This window comes from Brassica napus, chromosome C3, assembly GCF_020379485.1.
Source record: "Brassica napus cultivar Da-Ae chromosome C3, Da-Ae, whole genome shotgun sequence".
NCBI lineage: Eukaryota > Viridiplantae > Streptophyta > Magnoliopsida > Brassicales > Brassicaceae > Brassica > Brassica napus.
The window spans coordinates 8,903,614-8,924,643 of record NC_063446.1 but is presented as its reverse complement, the minus strand read 5'-3'; the positions used below and the strand labels follow the sequence as shown (position 1 = coordinate 8,924,643).

Below are 21,030 nucleotides of genomic sequence, written 5' to 3'. Positions count from 1 at the left end.
AAAAAATTTATACGCATATATACGTTAGTACGTCAGAAACTACCCAAAACTTCGCCCCCCTTAACTGTAAATCATAAGTTTAGATTAGTTAATCATACGGTAAAAATACTTCAATAATTTGGTCTTTTTTTTAATTGAGAACTACTTTTAAGTAAAAATACATTTTTACCTTTTAATAAAATTTATTTTTGTTATTTTTTTAATTGAAAACTATTTTTGTGACAAAAACTTAAAAACTACTATCAGAACGGATTTTTCTATATTTATTTTGGTTTCTCACAATAAATCAATAATTTATCAACTATTAGCGGTTCGTACTGTGCGAATTAAATTTGAATACCGTCCAATTAAATAGAGTGCGTAGCAGACGGACACGCGTATCCAGCAGCAAACATCAGAACTATCCCCATCACATTTCCAATTACATTGGGCCACCTTTTTGTTTTCCCATTAATTAACTAAGGAGAAAACTAACTATGGCATTAGATACAGTACTATACCGACAAAACAATTTTGCCCAAAAACTTTAAAATTTATATTCTACCTGCATCGCACATAAGAAAAACATTATACATTTGAAGAGTTTCATTGTTTACCATCGTACAGCGGGAAAATAGGTTTGATTCTCCAAGCATCTCTATTTGGTAAATTTTCGCTCGGAAAATAGTCTTTACTTATAGTCGACTGTGAAAAATTCTGATTGAAAAATGTCAATTGCTAAACAATTAACGAAAAGTTACTATCAATTAAAACATAATCACAATTTTATGCTAAGGTCAGGTATAAAAACATATTTAATTATTTGCAATCAACAGATTTAAAAAAAAAAAAATTATACAGAAATTTAAGTACTTCAAATTAAAGCTAGTATGTGTGATCACATAAGTTTTTTTTAAAAACCTTGTGATCATAAACATAAGTTCACAAAAAAAGAAGATAAACTGATACATAAAGTCAAGCTGATTCACAAAGTCACACATAATGTCATGTTTTAAATATTCACAATAAACAAAAATTGTTATTCTAAACAGCTAAATATATTAATATTTAAATGCCAAATGAATCGTATTTTACGCTTTTTAGTTTTAAATTATTTATATCTGTTTTAAAATTTTAAATTAGCTAATAACATTATGCAAATATAAATATAGACTTTATGATTATATAAATTATTTAATAGCCAGTTTTTATATAAAATATGATGGGAAATGAAATACAATAGTTAGGAATGATTAATGATTAATACATATAAATTTATTTGTTTCATCTATGGAAAATGATAAATACTTTTTACTTTATTTTACAATAATATTTTTAGTAAATAAAATATACATACAAAATTAATTTCTTAAAATATCATGTTTAAGTAGTACATGATCTGTATACATACATAATACACCTGTTTTATTAACTTTCATATCTACAAACACATGTGTATGTATATATATATATATATATATATATATTTACATGTATATATGTAGTTTATATCTTTATTGAATATAAACTTGACGTTTGCGATTGGAAAATAAATAAAGAGACTTGAATTCTGAAAATAAATCACTTTTTATGTTATGTAATTCATATTTCATTTAAATATAACAAAATGTGATATTTAGAGTTGTAAGAGCGTGATTATTGGGGGTTTTTAGGGTGTGGTTCTTAGCGGAATATAAGAATCCGTCTCTTAACTTTTAACTAAAAAAACTAAGAACCGATTCTTAAATATATTATATTCCGCTAAAAACACCCTAAGAACCCCCAATAATCATGTTCTAACTTGTAAATAACTACGAGTGCCGTTCAAAAAAAAAGAGTTGTAACTGTGAGTTTGTTTCATTCGTAATTTTTTTTCTTGATAATATAGGATCCAGCAAACCAAAATCCAACTGACTACTCCCAGTCAACCGGTACCAGACATACCCAATTGTTTGTAGTGGGAATTATATACCCACGTCGACTTATAATACAAACAAGTAAATATAAATCTGATAGGTTTGGATCCGGCATGCTTAATTAGAACCTTTTCCAAACCCGCCATACCACCCATAATTAGAAAACAATGTTATTATATGATGAAGATTGAAGAGTCACAAAGCCTAATGTTAGCATGCATTCGTTGCGAAGTATAATTGGAGTGCATTGGAACTTGATGATTTGCTCCATCCACAACACAGTTACACAGATGTCTTAGTTCTTAAACATAATTAAGATACAACTTAAGAAAAGCAAAACAACATAATCCAGGGCATGCTTTTAACATTTGTACCAAAAAATATACAATACCATAAACTAGCACTACAAGAAAACATGAACGTTCAGACTACATAATCAGCCTGAACCATACTGTAAGTGCAAGATGCAAACACAATAAGGTAATGCAGAAGATAAATCAAGAGACAAATACACAAGCAAACACCAATGCTTTTATTAAAATCTCCTTTAAACAATCTTTACAAGACTTGCTTATTCAGCTTTTACATGTCTAGTGTTAACACCCTAACACACGCTACTGAAAGATTCCTAAGCTACCCGCTTATGTCTCTTCTCCGTCAAGTACTTCAGCCACTGCTTCAGCACGACCCAAGAACACCTCCAAGAGCTTCTCTCTCTCTCTAAAAGATCAGCCTCCGTGTCTTCGTCTCTATACAGACGACCCCATAGCTATCTTATAGTTATTCTCCATGTTCCTGAAACCCTAGTCTCCAAGGCAACATATATGGACATCTTCCATAACAATAAATGCAACTTTCCTTTTCTTGGAATGCATTTATTCCTCTTTCTTTAAGTCATAAACTTGCTCCTCAAGTTTATTCCTCTTTCCATATCTCCAAGATACTCCCTTGCTCTCCAAGTCTACACGACTCCAGCTCAGCATCTTGACTCCACATGGTCTTCACCACTTAACCCGACGTCTGCTTCAGCAACTACGTCAGCGACTACTTCAGGGCAGACATCTTACATCTTCAATCTCCCCCTTTTAGCTTTGTGTGCCGATCAAGCACAACACTCTTCTGGTTCAGCAACCACGTTCCTCACCTAGAAACTTTCATACCAAATGTGCTTTTCTCCCCCACGAAATGTGCACCACACCATGCTTTTCTCCCCCATGAGATATGCATCCTCTGTACCAGAATATCACCATTTTCCCCCTGCTTGATTGCATACTAAGCTAAAACAGATGCTTAGATGTCAAGCTTTACAGACCTACCGTCTGTTTCTTCATGTATAATCATGACACAGCTCCTGCTGCAACGGAATAACAAGTACTGCATCACGATCTGACGCACCTATCGAGCTACCTCTCGACCCACTTATGTTGAGGACCTGGCTACCTTCATGTGTCGTCTCCTTGACCATGAGCCCTTCCCCATCCGCACCGAGTGCCCTCTGCACTCGTTGCTATTGTCTTGGAGTGATTTCACAATCACACCCCTGAAGATCATCTCGCACCACTTCTTGACGCACTTCGATCTCCTTCCCCTTTGTGCCATAAACAACCTCGTGTCCTGGCTCTAAACTTGATGCTTCTTGATCAACCTCAAGATCACTCCTACCAGAGCTGCATCCATCTTCTGATGTCTTATCCTTGATCTCATCAAGTAAGCCACTCTTGGCTAAGGACACCTCTTCAACCCTCCTGGGCTTAGTGAACGTCTTGTTCACCTTCTTGGCCATGTTGCTGCTCTTTTCACGAGCAAAACACTCCACCTTCTTGTGTTCAACCTTCCCACAGAACCAACAGCACATCCGATGTTGATTTTTTCTTGGCCTGACACAGTTGCTGATGCACCGATCAGTCTCCTTCCTTGTACCAGTTGCACAACCATGCTTCAGAACCTCCTGTCTGACCTTCATGTTGTTGCACTAATGTACTACATTCGGCTTGTTACTCACAGCTGCGCGCTGTAGAACTTCATGCCTTACTCCCTGTCGTACGTCTCGACGTACTTCCTGACAAGCTCCTTTGGCTCCACTTTTTGATGTGCTCCCATGCACGAAATGTGATAGCCCCTTCTGTTGTACTTCCTTAGTACTCTCAGCTCCTCGATATCCCAGTCCCCAATTCGCCTTGGCTGGTTGACCCATCGAGAGTATCTTATCCAACTCCTTGGATCTACTGTTGAGCATCCTGATCTGTTTGTGATTGTAAGCCAAATCATGTTCCAGCATCCTTGCTCTCTCTTGTTCACCAATAGCAACTTTCCTCAGCTTGCTATTTTCCTGCTCAAGAGACTCATTCTTCTCATTCACAGCCGCAAGTTCTTCACGAAGTTCTTCAAGCAACTCGTTCTGCTTCTGAGCCATATCCTCCAACATCAGATTCTGATCCTTAACCCTCAACCACTTGTTAAGCAGCACATGATACTCCTCATCATCTGTGCTGAGATCTGAATCAGAGGACTTAATAGATCCCTCCTTGCGTGCACCAAATGCAACAAGGTTCTTTATCACCTTTCCATCTTCTTCAGACTCTGAATCATCAGACGACTGCAATGGAACTCCTTTCTCCTTCTTTGAGTTTGGACATTCACGCCGTGTGTGTCCAACACCTCTGCACTCAGAACACTTAAGTTCTCTCTGTTGTGCTACAGGACAGTCAGCCCTTATATAACCAACACCTTCACACTCATAGCATCTAAGACGTTCTCTTCTTCTGTTATTGCCACGATCACCTCCCTAGCGACCATACTGATTCCACCCACCAGAGGAATTCATCATCTTACTCAGATTCCTAGCCAACATCCCCATGGCATCTTCAACATTCGGAGATTTATCTCCATCTTTGTCAGCAGCAAGAGCTATACTCCTTGATGCACCACCTGACGTAGAGACTGAACTACTGTCTTTCTCCATCTCTTGTGCCTTTAGTGTACCCACAAGTTTGTCAAGCTTGAGCTCATCCGTGTTTGTAGTCATCTGCAAGACCACCTTGTGAGCTTCAAATTTTGTTGGAAGAAAACGTAGTAACTTCTTTACCAGCTTCTTCTCCTTGTACTTCTTCCCAAGTACAAATGCTTCATGCGCCATTCCACTGAGTTTGGCACTAAAGCTCGTCACAGAATCATTATCAGACCACCTGAGATTCTCAAACTGCGACCCAAGATGATCTAGACGTGTCCTCTTGACACTCTCATCTCCTTCAAACGAATTCAGCAGGATCTCCCACGCCTTTTTAGCCATAGTACTCCCATGAATAAGCTGAAACTGCTCTGCTTCAACAGCTCCAAAAATCACCGACAACGCCTTTGCATTAAATTTTGATGCATTGCTTTCTGCCTCTGACCAATCCTCTTTTGGTTTAGGCTTCTTCTCACCTTCTGTGACTATGGTAGGCTCCTCCCAACTAATCTCCACAGCTGTCCACACATCTTCATTGATTCCTCGAATCATCTGCTTCATGCGAGCCTTCCAATGACCATACTGGTCCGCATTCAACACGACCGCCTTCTGCACATAAATAATCGTGTCCATCTTCACCTTCAGGATAACACCGGTAACTTAGGTGCCCTGCTCTGATACCACTTGTAAGTGCAAGATGCAAACACAATAAGGTAGTGCAGAAGATAAATCAAGAGACAAATACACAAGCAAACACCAATGCTTTTATTAGAATCTCCTTTAAACAATCTTTACAAGACTTGCTTATTCAGCTTTTACACATCTAGTGTTAACACCCTAACACACGCTACTGAAAGATTCCTAAGCTACCCGCTTATGTCTCTTCTCCGTCAAGTACTTCAGCCACTGCTTCAACACGACCCAAGAACACCTCCAAGAGCTTCTCTCTCCCTCTATAAGATCAGCCTTCGTGTCTCTGTCTCTATACAGACGACCCCATAGCTATCTTATAGTTATTCTCCATGTTCCCGAAACCCTAGTCTCCAATGCAACATGCATGGACATCTTCCATAACAATAAGTGCAACTTTCTTTTTCTTGGAATGCACTTATTCCTCTTTCTTTAAGTCATAAACTTGCTCCTCAAGTTTATTACTCTTTCCATATCTCCAAGATACTTCTTTGATCTCCAAGTCTACACGACTCCAGCTCAGCATCTTGACTCCACATGGTCTTCACCACTTAACCCGACGTCTGCTTCAGTAACTACGTCAGCGACTACTTCAGAGCAGACATCTTACATCTTCACATGCGGCAATGCTAAGATCGGCATACGTAGACGTTTTCTGTTTACGTTACATTTGCTAAACCATATATTATTCACCCACCGACCCACATAATTCCCACTTCACTTGACGTGGAACAAGGCAAAAAGTTACGTCATAGGAGTATATGATAAAATTAAATAATGGAACTCGAGATCAAGTGATCGACAAATTAATTAGCCATAAAGAGAGAAAAATATCTTACTTGTCTAGTAAGAGTATAACTATCGCTGAGTTTCGTGACACGGTTTCTTAGGAAATTTTTTAAAATTTTTTTTTGTCTAAAAAAAATCAAATCAAATTGAATCATTCGCGAACCGCCACGTGTTAGTGGGATCTGCAAACAGTGCAAGAAACACTCTAAAATCGGTCTTTATTTCATTACTTCTGTAACCGATTCTTACTTTTTTGTGGGGCCCACGCCATTAGAAACCCACTAACCATCCGCGACAATGGTGGCCTAAAATGGGATAGGAACAGGACCGGCTCAACATTGCTGGATCCTAGGGCAAAAAATAAATTTACTGTCTAAAATTTATATACAGATATGTTTAAAATATTATTAAAATTTAATCAATAATATTTTGTGTATTTTGAAATAGAAATAAAACTATATACATATCAAATAATTTTAGACCCATTCAATTTTATTTATTATTATATTTATATTTTTTTATGATTTATAAAAAAAATGGATCTCTTAATTATTATTATATGGGGATGCGGACTTGGCTCCGGGGACCGCTTGTTCCCCCCTCCCCCGCCCCAATGAGCATGTCCTCGATAGGAACAGTAAGAAGCATCTTTAACGGAGACCCTTAATGGAGTGCTAAGTGGTGGGTCCCACCATAAGAGAAAAAGAAGAGGTGCAAAAAACGTCAGATTAAGCGTCGAGTTTTCCACTGTTTTGCGGGCCTCACTGACACGTGACGGCCCGTGATTGATTTGTTTTTAATTTTAATTTTTTTTAATCAGACAAAAAATCAAAAAAACAAAATTAAGGGTGCTAGGGTTAATGGGGTGCTAGGGTTAAGGGTGCTATTACTTTCCAGCATGAATTATCTCTATTTTTTTCTCATTGTATCCGTTGGAATTGCTCTAACACAGTACTCGTGTAGTTGAAGAAAATATTATTAGTTTAAATTTTAATAATAATACTGGTTGCTGCTAGTAGTGAAGGTTTCATGGATATTTTAAAAAGATTTAGGCATTGACAAAAAGAAAGATCAATTTTTCTTTATTCTTTAAAATTACAGAATTTATGAATATTTTTTTTTATCATAGCCAACTATTTTTAGTACCTTTAAACTAATTGTAATTTTATAAACTTTTTTTTGACATTTACAATTTCTCATTATTATCTAATAAAATAGATTAAAATACAAAAGTATTTTAAAAATAGATTTTTAAATTGTATATCATATCATCTAAAAACATTCAAATCGAGGAAGTAGCTATTACATTTTCAAATGTCAACTAAAATGCTTTATTTGTTATGTTTTGGTTGTAAATTGTTAGCTTTAACAACAAAAACAGAGTTTTTGAAAAATGAATTACATCAAACGGGGAAATGCTATATGTGCGTTGTGAGTTTTAATAAGTAGGATCCTCTTACAATTCCAAAACCAAGATTTATAAAATATCCAGATATGTAGTAAAGAAATAGTGCTATATACAAACATTCATCATCAAATATTCATTCGAACACGTAATATACCAAAAAAAAAACGAATTAATGGTTATAGAAATGGAAGCTTACTCAAATGACAGCAATTTACAAAACATGGTAGGTAAAAGTACTCCAATTCACAAGCACTTACATAAATAATAGTCACGGATCAATTTAAAATTTGAAAAACGATAAATCAGCATCCGAGTAACTACAATTTTTTTTAAAAAAGAACCGGTTAACTCGGTAAACCAGTAAATTAAACAAACAAACAAATAAATAAATACAGATAAAAAACCTTCCATTTTCTCCACCTCTTTGTCAGAGAAGAAGTTTCGAAAACCTCCACACACTCACTCACGCTTTACACTCTCCTTCCTTCCTTCCTCTTCGATCCTTGACTCGTCCTTAGGAAGGAGAAGCAGTATATACAATGTCGCCGCCGCGGTTTTCCATCTTCGCTTTGGCTCTTCTCTTCGGACTCTCTCTCGCCGAGGATCCTGCCATCTCCTACGTTTACGAACTCTCTTACCTCACTGCCTCTCCTCTCGGCGTTCCTCAGCAGGTTTTTCGTCTCGATCTAATCCGATCCTCTTTTTTAAACACGTAGTGATTCACAAGCTCGTGTATCGTTACTTGCTCCGTAGGGATCTTAGTGTTTTGATCGATTCTGTTTTGTTGCAGGTTATAGCAGTCAACGGAATATTCCCTGGCCCCGTTGTAACTGCCACAACAAACTATAACGTCGAAGTTAACGTGTTCAATCGTTTAGATGAGCCTCTTCTACTCACTTGGTGACTCATCTTTTTTTTTTTTTCTTTTTTTATTTGTTCTCTGTTTGTGATTTTTACTGACATTTTGTGTGATTTGTTTGAATAAAGGAATGGGATTGAGATGCGGCGTAACTCGTGGCAAGACGGTGTTCTCGGCACGAACTGTCCCATCCCTCCGCAATGGAACTTCACTTACAGCTTCCAAGTCAAAGATCAGATCGGTAGTTTCTTCTACTTCCCTTCCCTCAACTTCCAAAAAGCTTCAGGTGGTTTTGGTCCCATCGTAATCGATAACCAGGATCGTATTCCTCTCCCGTTCGCTAAGCCTGATGGCGAGATCACCTTCATGATTGGTGATTGGTATACTCAGAACCACACCGTAAGTGTACTACTTGCTTGGTTCCTGTCTATAATTGGTGTTATATAAGTTGTAACGGTGAAAAGTTTGTTGCTTTATTAGGTGTTAAGGAGTGTACTTGACTCTGGTAAAGAGCTAGAGATGCCTGATGGAGTCCTCATCAATGGGAAAGGTCCTTACAAGTACAACAGCAGTGTACCTGATGGGATTCGATACGAAACTGTCAATGTTGATCCAGGGAAAACGTACAGGATCCGTGTTCACAATGTTGGCATCTCCACAAGCTTGAACTTGAGGATTCAGAGCCACAAGCTGCTCTTAGTCGAAACCGAGGGTCGCTACACCTCACAAACAAACTTCACTGATTTTGATATCCATGTGGGACAGTCTTACTCTTTCTTGGTCACCATGGACCAAAACGCCTCGAGCGACTACTACATTGTAGCGAGTGCTAGATTCGTGGACGAAACGGTGTGGCAAAGAGTCACAGGTGTTGGCATTCTCCGTTATTCGAACTCCAAAGGTCCTGCTTCTGGTCCTCTTCCGGTTCCTTCAACTGATGTTTCTCACCCTTGGACTGTAATGAACCAACAGAGGGCCATAAAGTAATGTCTATCAAAACTCTCTCAAGCGAGTGTGTATAAGTGTAAATCCTGATTCTTTTTTTTTTGTCATGTGTGCAGGCAAAACACATCTTCGAGTGGAGCTCGTCCGAATCCTCAGGGATCATATCACTACGGGCAGATAAATATCACAGGCACGTACATTTTTAGAACCATGGCTCCGACCATAATCAATGGGTCGCTTCGTGCTACGCTTAATGGAGTTTCGTTTCTGAATCCAAGTACGCCCATGAGGCTTGCGGATAAGCATAGTGTCAAAGGAGTTTATAAGATGGATTTCCCATCTAGACCTGTTGACAGAAGACCTCCTCGTTTGGGAAGCTCTATCATCAACGCAACGTACAGGAGCTTTGTTCAAATTATATTCCAGAACAATGACACCAAAGTCCAGAGCTTCCATATTGATGGATACTCTTTCTACGTCGTTGCGTAAGATAATCATCATGCCTTTCTTATAATTTGCACATTGTTCTATCAGTTTTTTTTAATTTCTCTGACATGTGTTGTAGAATGGATTTTGGTAACTGGACTGAAGACAGAAAAGGTTCTTATAACAACTGGGATGCAATATCACGAAGCACGATAGAGGTTGATTCACATTTACAATCACAATCTGCCTCTTTTGTACACACCATTTTGTTGTTTACTTTGTTTTTGTTTTGATGTTTGCTTCAGGTTTACCCAGGAGCATGGACTGCTGTACTGATGTCACTCGATAATGCTGGAGTTTGGAATATCCGAGTTGAGAATCTTGACAGATGGTATCTTGGTCAAGAAACATACATCCGAATCATAAACCCTGAGGAGAACGGTAAAACAGAAATGGGTCAACCCAAAAACGTTCTTTACTGTGGTGCTCTCAGGAGCTTGCAGAAGTGAGCATTAGATACTTCACTGATCTCTACTTCCTCTCATATCTCCTTTAGATGATGATGTGTGAAAATTTTGAGACATTTTTCTTTTGTGACTTTGTGCAGGCAACAAGTCCATAGCTCTGCATCATCAATGCTAATTGGAAATTTGATTCTAATTTTCAGCTTCATTATGGTTCTGCTCGCCTCACCTTGCTGAGTCTCTTTCTGATCTCCCACTGGTTAGGTCGTATAACACGAACTGTAGGACTCTCTTATTTCTTCTTCTTTGATTTCATTAATTGGTTCTGTTCTCAGATCTTTTGCTTCTCATGGTTCAAAACAACTTTAGTTCGTGGGGGTTGGTTTATGTCTCAAGCATTGTAACTAAATATTTTTATGGGTCTTCTACATTATCCATAGTTATAACTTTATTTCAATATTCAAGAGTCGTAGAATTTTTATATCATTGTAGCTTTAAGCACGATAACAAAGAAAACAAACCATAGGTAGCCTTAGAGTCCAGAATTGAAGGGTATGCCGGTGCCTGGGAGCCATGCGGTACCGGCGATGAAGCTTCCAACAGTGAAAGCAGATGCATCGGAAGCTCTATTCAACACATGAAACCCTTTCCAACGAACACGCCCGCTCGTGGACGAAGCTGGTCCGGTATTATTATACTCAGCGTAGAACAATGTGTCTAAACCGAAATCCGAACCTTTAAGCCACGGCGACCAACCTAACGGACTCACAACACTATCCAAATACGTCTGGAGAACCACGGTGCGCGAGTACTTCATCCACGGCCTCCCCATGTACGTCTTAACGATACTCATCACCGGTATTAGATCAGGAGCCGGTAGGATAGTTGAGTTATGGATGGAAATTCCAGTGTTCTGAAACGGATGTGCACGAGCTTGCGCGGTTATTACATTGGCTTGACCCTTGAGCGGGCGGCGTGGGAGGATGAGACAGTTTTGGAAGACTGCGGCCGCGTTTCCAAATATGAAATCTACGGTTCCGTAAATGTAGCAGTCGCGGTAAAACTGGCGTTGGGAATGGACCAACAATGTGTCTTGGTATCCTTCAATTGAGCATTGGTAGAAGATTGAGAGGTCCGAGGATGACCGGAGTGCCACTGCCTGGCCCTTGGCTGGACCCGCCGTGTTCCGGAATGTTAGGCCTTTGGCTATGAAGTGAAGTCCCTCGATACCTGGATCACATGCAATGGAGCCAGTTGTTACATAGCGAGGGAAAAAATGAAATAAATTTTCAAATGGTAACGCTTACTTCTTTTGCGGGAAATAAAAGATAACCGTTACGTTTTTATTTCTAATTTTTTTTTAGCTAGTGCTAATCATTGATACCTATCCCAATGTATGATTTACCTTGAAAATCCAACACGTACGGAAATTTTCGAATTTTTTATTACTGACATAATAGAAATTTGTTATATTGAAAAATACTATAATTTTGTTTGATCCATCCATGCATTAATAAATAAAATAAAATAAAATAAAATTTAGGAGAATTAAATTATTTACCGGCAGTGGCGGAATTGTAAGTGGTGTAACCATCTTTGACACTACGACCACCGGTGATAATCGTAGATCCTATCCCATCTCCGACCAACATAATGTTATCGTTATTGCGACGCACGTTTATGTTTTCTTCATATACTCCTCCCTTCACGTGTATAACGAACCTCCCTGACGTCACCTTTCTCCTTCCCGCCACGTCAATAGCCGCTTGCACCGTCGTGACGTGTCCCGATCCGTCTTTAGCCACTACGAGGTTAGCTCGGACATCACTCTCAGAATGCAACTGTAGAAGTCTTCTCTCTTTCCCGGAAACCCACGTCGGAAAACCCTTCCGATCAGCCGTGGCGGTGGTCAAGAGGGCTCCGTTGACGGTTAAGCTGTTGCTCATGAGATTGGATATTTCGGTCTTTGAAACGATAGGTGTGATGAAATCTGAGACGTTGAAATCTGTTGTGCCGTGTCGGCAGGTCTCGGTGTTTGTAAGTGCGGTGCTCAGCCACGTCTGAGCATCGAAGTCGGTGCAGTACTGTTTTCCGGAACTAGCTTTTGGGGACATGCACTTTAGCGTCCGGTTCAACTGCATGATAGTGTCTCCGTAGAGGTCGATGCAGTCGGCTAAAACGGCTTGTTTCTGGCCATCAGTACAGTTAAGGCTGGAACTAGCCAGCTCGTTCCGAGCAGATATCGCCCGATGCATGGCTGCTTCAACAAGCATTACTCGAAAATCGGATAATTGTGTGGGAGGTCGAAAACCGTTACGGTTTATAAAGTAGCGTTTGCATGGATCAGGGTGAGGAGTTTTGTAGCACCACTGGTCAATGCCGGATACAGTGATAAGAAGATGGAGACAGAGTAGAAATGGTAATCGTAAACGTAGAAGATAAGAGATTTTGTGCATCATCTTATCCTAGCTAAGGAATTGAATGTAATTTAGAGTAAAATGCTAAAGATGTATTGTGGTGGTATTAACATTAAAGCAAACAAAATTTATATTGCAAGGTCCATGACTCATGAGTGAGATCTACATTTGCGTCAATATTGTTATAGCTCGACGGCTGTTTTCTTATTACGTGAACGTTTCTATCACTATTAATTTTTGGGATGGCCTTTTAATATACTGAGAGCATCTGCATCGCTAAAGTTTTTTTTTTTCCTTTCTTTTTTCTGATTTAAAAAAGAAAAAACGCACCAATCGCGGACCGCCACGTGTGGGTGGGACTCGCGAACAGTGCAAAAAACACACATCATACATTTCTTATTGTGCACACTTTGTATACGGTTTATTCCAAAATCGTGGGTCCCCCCTTTAGAGACGCGCAGAGACCGCGATGCAGATGCTGATAGAAATACAAATGCCGGATCATTCTTTTTAATTATTATTACTTATTATTCTTATAATTTGACAAAATAAATACAAAACATATCAACAAATGTTTGTCTAAGCCTTTCGTCAAAAAAAAAAACAAATGTTTGTCTGAAATATTACCACGACTCTAGTAGTGTAGGTTAGACATATCAACAACGTTTTCCTTTGTTTAGTAATGGACTAAGGGTAGAGAATATTACAAATGTGGTTTTATCAACATATAAAAATAAAACCAAGTGGTGGTAGTCTAATGGTAATTTTTTAGGGTTTAGTGTGTACCCACGTCAGTTATGGATTCGATTTTCCTTCGGAACTAAATTATCGATATTTGGCCGGTCTGAGCTTGGGTTTCAGCCTAAGTGGTTTACATTGTAGACCGTAACAGATGATCGGTCCACCTCCTGGAATTAGTTGGTGGGTATTCCAAAATCGGGTGAAGCAGTATAGTACGCTTTCGGACTAGTCCACTCTGTAGCATTAAATGTGTTATTTATGGGGCTGACCAGATTAGCCGATAGGGCTTATAAAAAAACAGATAAAAATAATAAAATGAATACAATTTTTTTTTTTGATAAGTGGATATTACTTTAACTCAAAATAGACTTTTCAAATATATAATAGCAAATATTTCTAAAATAAAATATTTTTGAAATATTGTTTTCCTTGGTTTAAGGTAGTAAAGATTAATCATTGTTAGATATTATGATTTTTGTTATTTAAAAAAAATCATTATAATTTTAAAAGTTAACATCGACAAATATTTAAATATTTAGCATATAGAGGTATAGTATTACAATATTAAATTATATCTATTTAATTTATACTATCTATAAATCCAATGAATCATCTATTGTTTAAATCTAATTATTGATACCTAATAAAAAATTTTGGTAAGCCCAAAATTTAAATGATAAGATTATATATTAAATGTAACATGACTTTTTACGAATAAGATCCATTTTTTAAAAAAATTACGCATGAATCAATGTTGTTACTTCTGTTTTAATATATAAAATTATCAAATAAAACTGGGGCCAAATATCTTCCTCGAACCGGGGGTCTCTCTCATTGTGGTATGAACTCTAAACACCCTGCCGTTTTCATATCTATAAAACAACACGTATTTCACAATAACACAGAGCTTCTGTCCCCTACGGCAAAACCTTGAAGTCCCTCCTCCTCCGTCACAAGCCGCACACAAAGTAGCAAGAGAATGTGGAAGCTGACGTCACGATTCCGGCCGCATATCAACTCGAACTCATGGTTGATCCGGCACTTCAGCAGTGGAGAAGCCACGGGTCTCTACGGCTTCGACCATCTTAAAACAGCCAAAGGATTTCAACGTTTCGTCGCTGATGCCATTGAAAGGTTTGATTTTTATGTCACTAGAGACAGTGTTGTTATGTTATTTTGGTTATTGAAGAAATCTTCTTTCTTCTCAGGTCTGGGGAGTTAGTGAGCTACATATCAGGAATGCCTTCTTCCCCAGAGATTATTAAAGCCATGGATGAGATTTCAGACACGGTAGGTTTCTTGTTTATAAGCTCTTTTGTTTCTTGTAGTGATTGATGTCTTCTGAATCTCTGTAGGTTTGCTGTGTTGTTGACTCTGCTGAACTCTGTAGACAAACCCATCCTGACAGGTCTTTTTATTCTCTCTATTTCTCAATGCTTGGTTTGGTTATGTTCTATTGATTAAAACGGTTTACTTTCCTCCCATCTTATAGGGAATTTGTTGAGGCAGCTCATAAAGCAGCAATTGATATGAATGACTATCTACATGTGAGGTGACCAATGATTTTGCTCATTGACCATTCTTCTTATTAAGACATGACTGAACTTTCCTTTTTTTTTTTTTTTACCATTGTTCTTGTTAAGACATGAGTATGTAGGCTGTCTGAAAATCTCTGCAATTTTATTCTTAAAAATAGCTTTACTTTTTTCATGTGGCTTTTTCTTTTGATTTTACAGCAACTTAACACAAATCACACTCTGTATGCTGCGGTGAGAAAAGCAGAGCAAGATTCCAATCTGCTTACAGAAGAAGCAAGTAGGACAGCTCATCACCTCCGTATGGACTTTGAACGGGGTGGCATTCATCTTGACCCTGGTTTGTGTTATCTACATTACCGTGATTTTTTTAACCCTTTTATGATGTGTCTTTTTTGTAATTTATTATATTCCTTTCGCAGAGAAGCTAGAAAAAGTGAATAACTTAACAACCAACATTTTTCAGCTATGCAGCGAGTGAGTACCCGCCATGATTACACATTTATCGATTCTTTGTGCTGTTAGTAGTACTAACATCCTTAATGATCTATATATTCAGGTTCAGCGAAAACATTGCTGATGATCCAGGACACGTTGATATATTTCCAGTGTCACGCATCCCTCGACACCTGCATCATCTTCTCACCCCTGTCTACAGATTCAGTTCAGGGGGTCTAAGAGGGTCTAAAAGAGCAGCTCACGCTTCGAAACAGAAGGGATTTCGGATACCTACTGATCAACGAACCCTTTCTTCCATTTTGCAATGGACATCAGACGAAGAGGTTTCTACTACTTTAACCTTAACTAATAATACAAGTGGGTAAAAAAAGGGAAATGTCATTTTTAATACTTTTTTTTTATTTATTTTTTCCAGGTTAGGAAAATGGTGTATGTTGAAGGGAACTCTGTTCCTCAGGCGAATCACGGTGTTCTTGAGAAGCTTATTGCTTCACGCCATGAGCTTGCCCAGGTTAGTTGCTTATTTTTATCTGTGGCTATATTTTACTTATTGTTAACTTTATGTTTTTGGTGGTTGATGTCAGATGATGGGGTGTAATTCTTACGCTGACTTCATGGTGGAGCCAAACTTAGCAAAATCGCCAAAGGTTGTGACATCGTTCCTACAAGAACTGAGCAGGACAGTCAAACCAAAGGCGGACCAAGTAAGCTGACCTGACCTTCACACAAAATGCTCTTGTTGTGGAAACTAAAGGTTCTAATAATAATGTTCCAATCTCCCCGTAGGAGTTTATTGCCATTAGAGACTTTAAAAGAGAGAAATGTGGTGATAAATCAGCAGAACTAGAGCCATGGGATGAAACTTATTATACTTCAATGATGAAATCCTCTGTCAATGATGTGGACACATCTGTAAGTTGTTTCTCCTATTTGATTTCCCTCTAGTGTGCTGCAGTCTCTTATCATGCTGTGTGGAATACTCTTTTACAGGTTGTAGCATCATATTTTCCTCTGCCTCAGTGTATTGAAGGCCTAAAAGTGCTTGTTGAATCATTATTCGGTGCAACATTCCATACCGTTCCTCTGGCTCCAGGCGAATCCTGGCACCCAGATGTGATTAAAATGTCTCTTCATCACCCAGACGAGGTATGTTGTTTACACAACTAAGACAATCCTTACATACATCTTGTTACAAATCTTGTCAATTGTTGTCTACTTCAGGGTGATCTAGGGTATCTATACCTTGACTTGTATTCAAGAAAAGGCAAGTACCCTGGCTGTGCTAGCTTCGCAATCAAAGGAGGACGCAAGATCTCTGATACAGAATACCAACTTCCTGTATGTAGCTTTGATCAAATTTCATTTTTTAAACCATATTCTTACACTCTAGCGCGCTGATCTGATTCTATTGCAGGTTTTGGCTCTGGTTTGCAATTTTTCTCGAGCTAGTGATTCTTCAGTGGTGAAGCTTAATCACTCTGAAGTTGAAGTTTTGTTCCACGAGTTCGGACATGCTCTGCATTCTCTGCTCTCACGAACGGTGCTGCACAAAAACTCATCAGTACAAGAAAGCTAATTACGATCTTTCTTTCCTGATTTGCTCTCTGCATGTTCTGGATGTTTTGCAGGATTACCAACACTTTTCCGGTACTCGGGTGGCTCTTGACTTGGCAGAAATGCCTTCAAATTTATTTGAGTGAGTATAATAACTCTCAACTATATAATTCTCTTGTGTTGTCAAAAAAACCTTCTAATGAATGTCTTACCTCAGGTACTACGCATGGGACTATCGCCTCCTGAAGAGGTTTGCTCGGCATCACTCAACCGGTGAGACTATCCCCGAGAAGTTGGTGAAGTCATTACAAGGTGCCAGGAACATGTTTGCAGCAACCGAAATGCAACGCCAGGTCTGATTATATTCGGTTCAACTCTCAAATATGTATATCAATGTTCAAGAAATCGTTAGGCAGTAATTAGATGCTTTATATAGGATTATTGATTAGGTGGGTGCATAGACCGATTTTTTAACTCCTAGACTGATTTTTTGTAAAATCTTTCTAGAAAAACCGTTTCGCTTAGTATCAACATCAATTTTGATTTTTCTGGTAGGTGTTTTATGCGTTGATCGACCAAATGCTATTCGGAGAACAACCAGCGACACCAAGAGACGTGAGTAAACTCGTGGCTGAACTGAAACGGGAACACACTAGCTGGAACCATGTAGAAGGAACACATTGGCATATACGATTCAGTCACTTACTGAACTACGGAGCAGGTCTCTCTCTCTCTCTCTCTAACATAAAATAAAATGCATCATTCCAAGTGTTCTTTTCTATTTCCTGTAACGTTTGTGTCCTATGTGTGCAGGGTACTATAGTTACATATACGCCAAGTGCTTTGCGTCGACCATATGGCAATCAGTATGCGAAGAGGATCCGCTTTCGTTGAGCACGGGGACGCTGCTGAGAGAGAAGTTCTTCAAACATGGAGGAGCTAAAGATCCAGGGGAGCTTCTCAAGGATCTTGCGGGGAAAGAGATCATTAGTGTTCATGGTGAAGGCATAGTCCCTGCAACCACATGCCTTTTAAATGAGCTGACACTGTGATAGAAGGTGGAAAAGTATGTTTTGTAACAAAACAAAAGAACTTTTTGACTTCAGCTCATAACGAGTGTGTTTCTAGTAAAATTCAATTCGGCTAAATCGGTCCGAACCAAACGAACAAAACCTGAACCAAGAGAATTTTTTATTTGGTTTGGAAATGCTATACCTTTTGGGTTTTGTTTTATTGATTATTTGTTTCCTTTTGAGTTTACCAATTCAATACTCGGCATATATAAGTGAAATTGAGAATCGAACCAAAATAAAACACAAAAAAAAAAATGAATTAATACTTGATATTGATTTGAGCTCTAAAATATTTGAACGATCATGTACGTCTGTATTTCGGATGTTGGATATTATCGGAACTTGAACCTAAGTACCTAACCATACCCAAAAAACTAAAAAACAACAAACAAATTTCTTAAGACCCAAAAATCCAAATTAGTACATCAGAAATAAATATTCAAAACCTAAATAAGTATTTCGAACATTCAATTTTTATAGTTATTTTGTTCTAACTCATAAAAAAAATACATGAATAGAATATGAATGGAGTATTGTTAGGTGACTGAAAATGAATCTTACATAGAGTTATAAAATATACTTAAATATGAAATATTATTAACCAAACCTGATCAGAATATATAAAACTCGAAGATGGCCTACGAAGTCACACCAGAAAAATCCTAGCATGTTCAACATCCAGTAGAAACTAAAAAAAGAACAGACCGGAGAGGCCTATTCAAAATCGAGTAAAATCCGAAGAACTGAACTGAACCACCATCACACATTTATGCAAAGCCTCAAATGACGTGTAGTGTTTCCTCGTGAAACGAAAACGAAATGTAGTCTTGAAGAAACGGCGCGCATTGTGACTTTGAACTGGTTTATGACAACACGACGCCGTGTTGGAGTTAGGCTGAAAAACAATATCCTCCTCCTCAACTATCCGACCACAAAACAAATCAACTGACAAAAGAAAATGGCGCTACAAATCCACACTTCGTGTTCCTTCTCCGCGAGACCCTATCATCTTCACCATCTCGTCACGAGCATAAACCCTAGATTCTCAATCAAATGTCAGAATTCACAAATCGAAACCGAGACGACAGAGGATCCGTCACAACCCAGGAAACCGAGCTCCTCCGGGGTTGGATTCGGGTCGCCGGCTCCTTCATCTTCTCCGGCTAAGAAAGGGAAAGGGAAGAAAGAGGTGATCAGGCGCTCTCCCGTGGAGAAACCGGTGTTCATCAGCGAAGAAGGTGCGGCCAAGGCGGAGGAGCTGAGACGGAACGAGAATGCTTTTCTTCTTGCTTGGCTTGGCCTTGGTGGCGTTATCCTCGTCCAAGGGCTTCTTCTTGCTGCTTCAGGTACCTCTTGAAGAATGCATCAGTCTTGTTTTGGTTAGATTGGTATAGAAATGTTAGGCAAGAACAATCAAATCATTAGGGGTAAAATCATATAAGAGTGAAGTTTGGTCTGAATTCGACAAGCTTATGTTTGTTTGTCTTAGTTTTTTGTCTTATCACTCTATGAGATGGTGTTGTGTTTCCCTGTAAATATAGTTGTAACTATGTGATTCTTCAGTGGCTTATACATGAGTATAAATATTTACGAAATATCTAAATCATAATAATTGATTAGTATTTTGTTTTCAATTTATATAAGTTTTAAATCGTTTTATAACATCTCTTGGCGTTCTTTGTTTTTATATCACGTTTCTGCAGGCTTCCTTCCAGAAGAGTTGGATAAGTTGTTTGTGAAGTATGTGTATCCGGTGTTTACTCCTTCGGTTGGATTATTTGTGGCTGGAACAACTGCATATGGAGTTCTTAAGTACTTACAAAATGAGAAACTCAAGGATCAAAAGTGATTTGTACCTATGGATATTTTGTGGTAGCCTGTGATTGTGAGAGGTTGGTGTTTAATGGTTTAGGGTAAGTGTGTTTGCAAGTGGAGTGGATATACTCTAGTCAGAAGAGTTTGTGTATTGATCTGATCTTTGTCCTTGTATATGCATGCAAGAGATGGTTATGTAAAAATAAAAATATGTTGGAAGATATATTCAGGTTCTATTATCATTTTATCCTAAACAAAAATCAGAGTCGAGCTCTGTAATGTCTTGTGCCATAAACATAGAACCTGTTTATCATCTATCATCGTATAGTTACGTTAACTGATACGATAATAGAACCTGAATATCGTATAGTTACGTTAACTGATATCAGAAGAAACTGTGAAAACGGGCTAAACACCCAGAGGCTTGCCCAGTCGTTTTACAAACAGATCCGGTCTTAGAGAAAACTCTCAACTTAGCAAAGCTAAAAACATTGAATTTTATTTATCATTTTAACATTTAGTTTTCAAAAGTTGTTCATTTTAATCATCATATTACGTTGACTAAACCATTTTGGATACACTAAAAATCAACCTATTGTAAAATGAAGCGCATCCCCTCAACATTTTTGCAACCACCTGCCCCTAAGGCCAACATTATCCGCGAGTCGTTAATAATTGGTCCTTAAAATTTTTTTTATCCGATTTAAAAAAAAAAAAAATTAAAAACGAACCAATCGCGGGCCATCACATTTCAGTGGGGTCCGCGAACAGTACAGGGACCAAATCAAAATGTCTCTTAGTTAGAGATTTTTTCCCTCGATTCTAGTGTTTTTGTGGACTCCCTCCTCTTAATGACCAAACTAAAGACTGCAATAATGTTTGTCCTACCACCCAGAGCATGCTGATCTCACACACTGAAACAAATGATATATGCAAACTTAAATCAGATATTTTAAAATATAAATACAAATTATATTAACATTTCAATTGATTATTTAAAAGTTAAAATTCGT

At 38.2% G+C, this 21,030-nt stretch overlaps 4 protein-coding genes across 4 annotated transcripts; 3 read left to right on the top strand and 1 right to left on the bottom strand.

Moving 5' to 3' along the window:
- The first annotated feature begins 7,826 nt into the window (after positions 1–7,826).
- Positions 7,827–10,882, top strand: LOC106385867 (monocopper oxidase-like protein SKS2). The gene is made up of 8 exons (XM_013825765.3): positions 7,827–8,400; positions 8,520–8,629; positions 8,717–8,987; positions 9,069–9,571; positions 9,650–10,018; positions 10,099–10,177; positions 10,265–10,464; positions 10,567–10,882. Exons 1-8 carry the CDS (start codon positions 8,269–8,271, stop codon positions 10,658–10,660), a joined length of 1,758 nt encoding a protein of 585 aa, XP_013681219.1. The 5' UTR covers positions 7,827–8,268; the 3' UTR covers positions 10,661–10,882.
- LOC106385703 (probable pectinesterase/pectinesterase inhibitor 59) lies at positions 10,854–12,971 on the bottom strand. Its single transcript, XM_013825602.3, has 2 exons — positions 11,985–12,971; positions 10,854–11,653 (listed from the first exon to the last, which is right to left on the bottom strand). Exons 1-2 carry the CDS (start codon positions 12,880–12,882, stop codon positions 10,956–10,958), a joined length of 1,596 nt encoding a protein of 531 aa, XP_013681056.1. The 5' UTR covers positions 12,883–12,971; the 3' UTR covers positions 10,854–10,955.
- A 1,473-nt stretch (positions 12,972–14,444) lies between these two features.
- On the top strand, positions 14,445–18,362 carry LOC106387932 (mitochondrial intermediate peptidase, mitochondrial). Its single transcript, XM_013827872.3, has 17 exons — positions 14,445–14,715; positions 14,790–14,871; positions 14,937–14,989; positions 15,074–15,128; positions 15,318–15,456; positions 15,539–15,593; positions 15,676–15,898; positions 15,991–16,086; positions 16,160–16,279; positions 16,362–16,487; positions 16,566–16,721; positions 16,797–16,913; positions 16,990–17,115; positions 17,204–17,271; positions 17,347–17,482; positions 17,685–17,850; positions 17,943–18,362. Exons 1-17 carry the CDS (start codon positions 14,561–14,563, stop codon positions 18,179–18,181), a joined length of 2,112 nt encoding a protein of 703 aa, XP_013683326.1. The 5' UTR covers positions 14,445–14,560; the 3' UTR covers positions 18,182–18,362.
- Positions 18,363–19,102: 740 nt separating this feature from the next.
- LOC106387933 (protein LPA2) lies at positions 19,103–20,259 on the top strand. Its single transcript, XM_048752384.1, has 3 exons — positions 19,103–19,548; positions 19,906–20,051; positions 20,096–20,259. The coding sequence occupies exons 1-2, from the start codon at positions 19,161–19,163 to the stop codon at positions 20,049–20,051; spliced, it is 534 nt and encodes a 177-aa protein (XP_048608341.1). The 5' UTR covers positions 19,103–19,160; the 3' UTR covers positions 20,096–20,259.
- The last annotated feature ends 771 nt before the right edge of the window (positions 20,260–21,030 follow it).

Coding starts and splice junctions, on each gene's coding strand:
- LOC106387933 (XM_048752384.1), top strand. CDS start 19,161: ATGGCGCTACAAATCCACACTTCGTGTTCCTTCTCCGCGAGACCCTAT. Junction 19,549..19,905: donor GCTTCTTCTTGCTGCTTCAG/GTACCTCTTGAA, acceptor ACGTTTCTGCAG/GCTTCCTTCCAGAAGAGTTG.
- LOC106387932 (XM_013827872.3), top strand. CDS start 14,561: ATGTGGAAGCTGACGTCACGATTCCGGCCGCATATCAACTCGAACTCA. Junction 15,129..15,317: donor ATATGAATGACTATCTACAT/GTGAGGTGACCA, acceptor TTGATTTTACAG/CAACTTAACACAAATCACAC. Junction 15,594..15,675: donor ATTTTTCAGCTATGCAGCGA/GTGAGTACCCGC, acceptor CTATATATTCAG/GTTCAGCGAAAACATTGCTG.
- LOC106385867 (XM_013825765.3), top strand. CDS start 8,269: ATGTCGCCGCCGCGGTTTTCCATCTTCGCTTTGGCTCTTCTCTTCGGA. Junction 8,988..9,068: donor GGTATACTCAGAACCACACC/GTAAGTGTACTA, acceptor TTGCTTTATTAG/GTGTTAAGGAGTGTACTTGA. Junction 9,572..9,649: donor AACCAACAGAGGGCCATAAA/GTAATGTCTATC, acceptor TCATGTGTGCAG/GCAAAACACATCTTCGAGTG.
- LOC106385703 (XM_013825602.3), bottom strand. CDS start 12,882: ATGATGCACAAAATCTCTTATCTTCTACGTTTACGATTACCATTTCTA. Junction 11,654..11,984: donor TTACAATTCCGCCACTGCCG/GTAAATAATTTA, acceptor CATGTGATCCAG/GTATCGAGGGACTTCACTTC.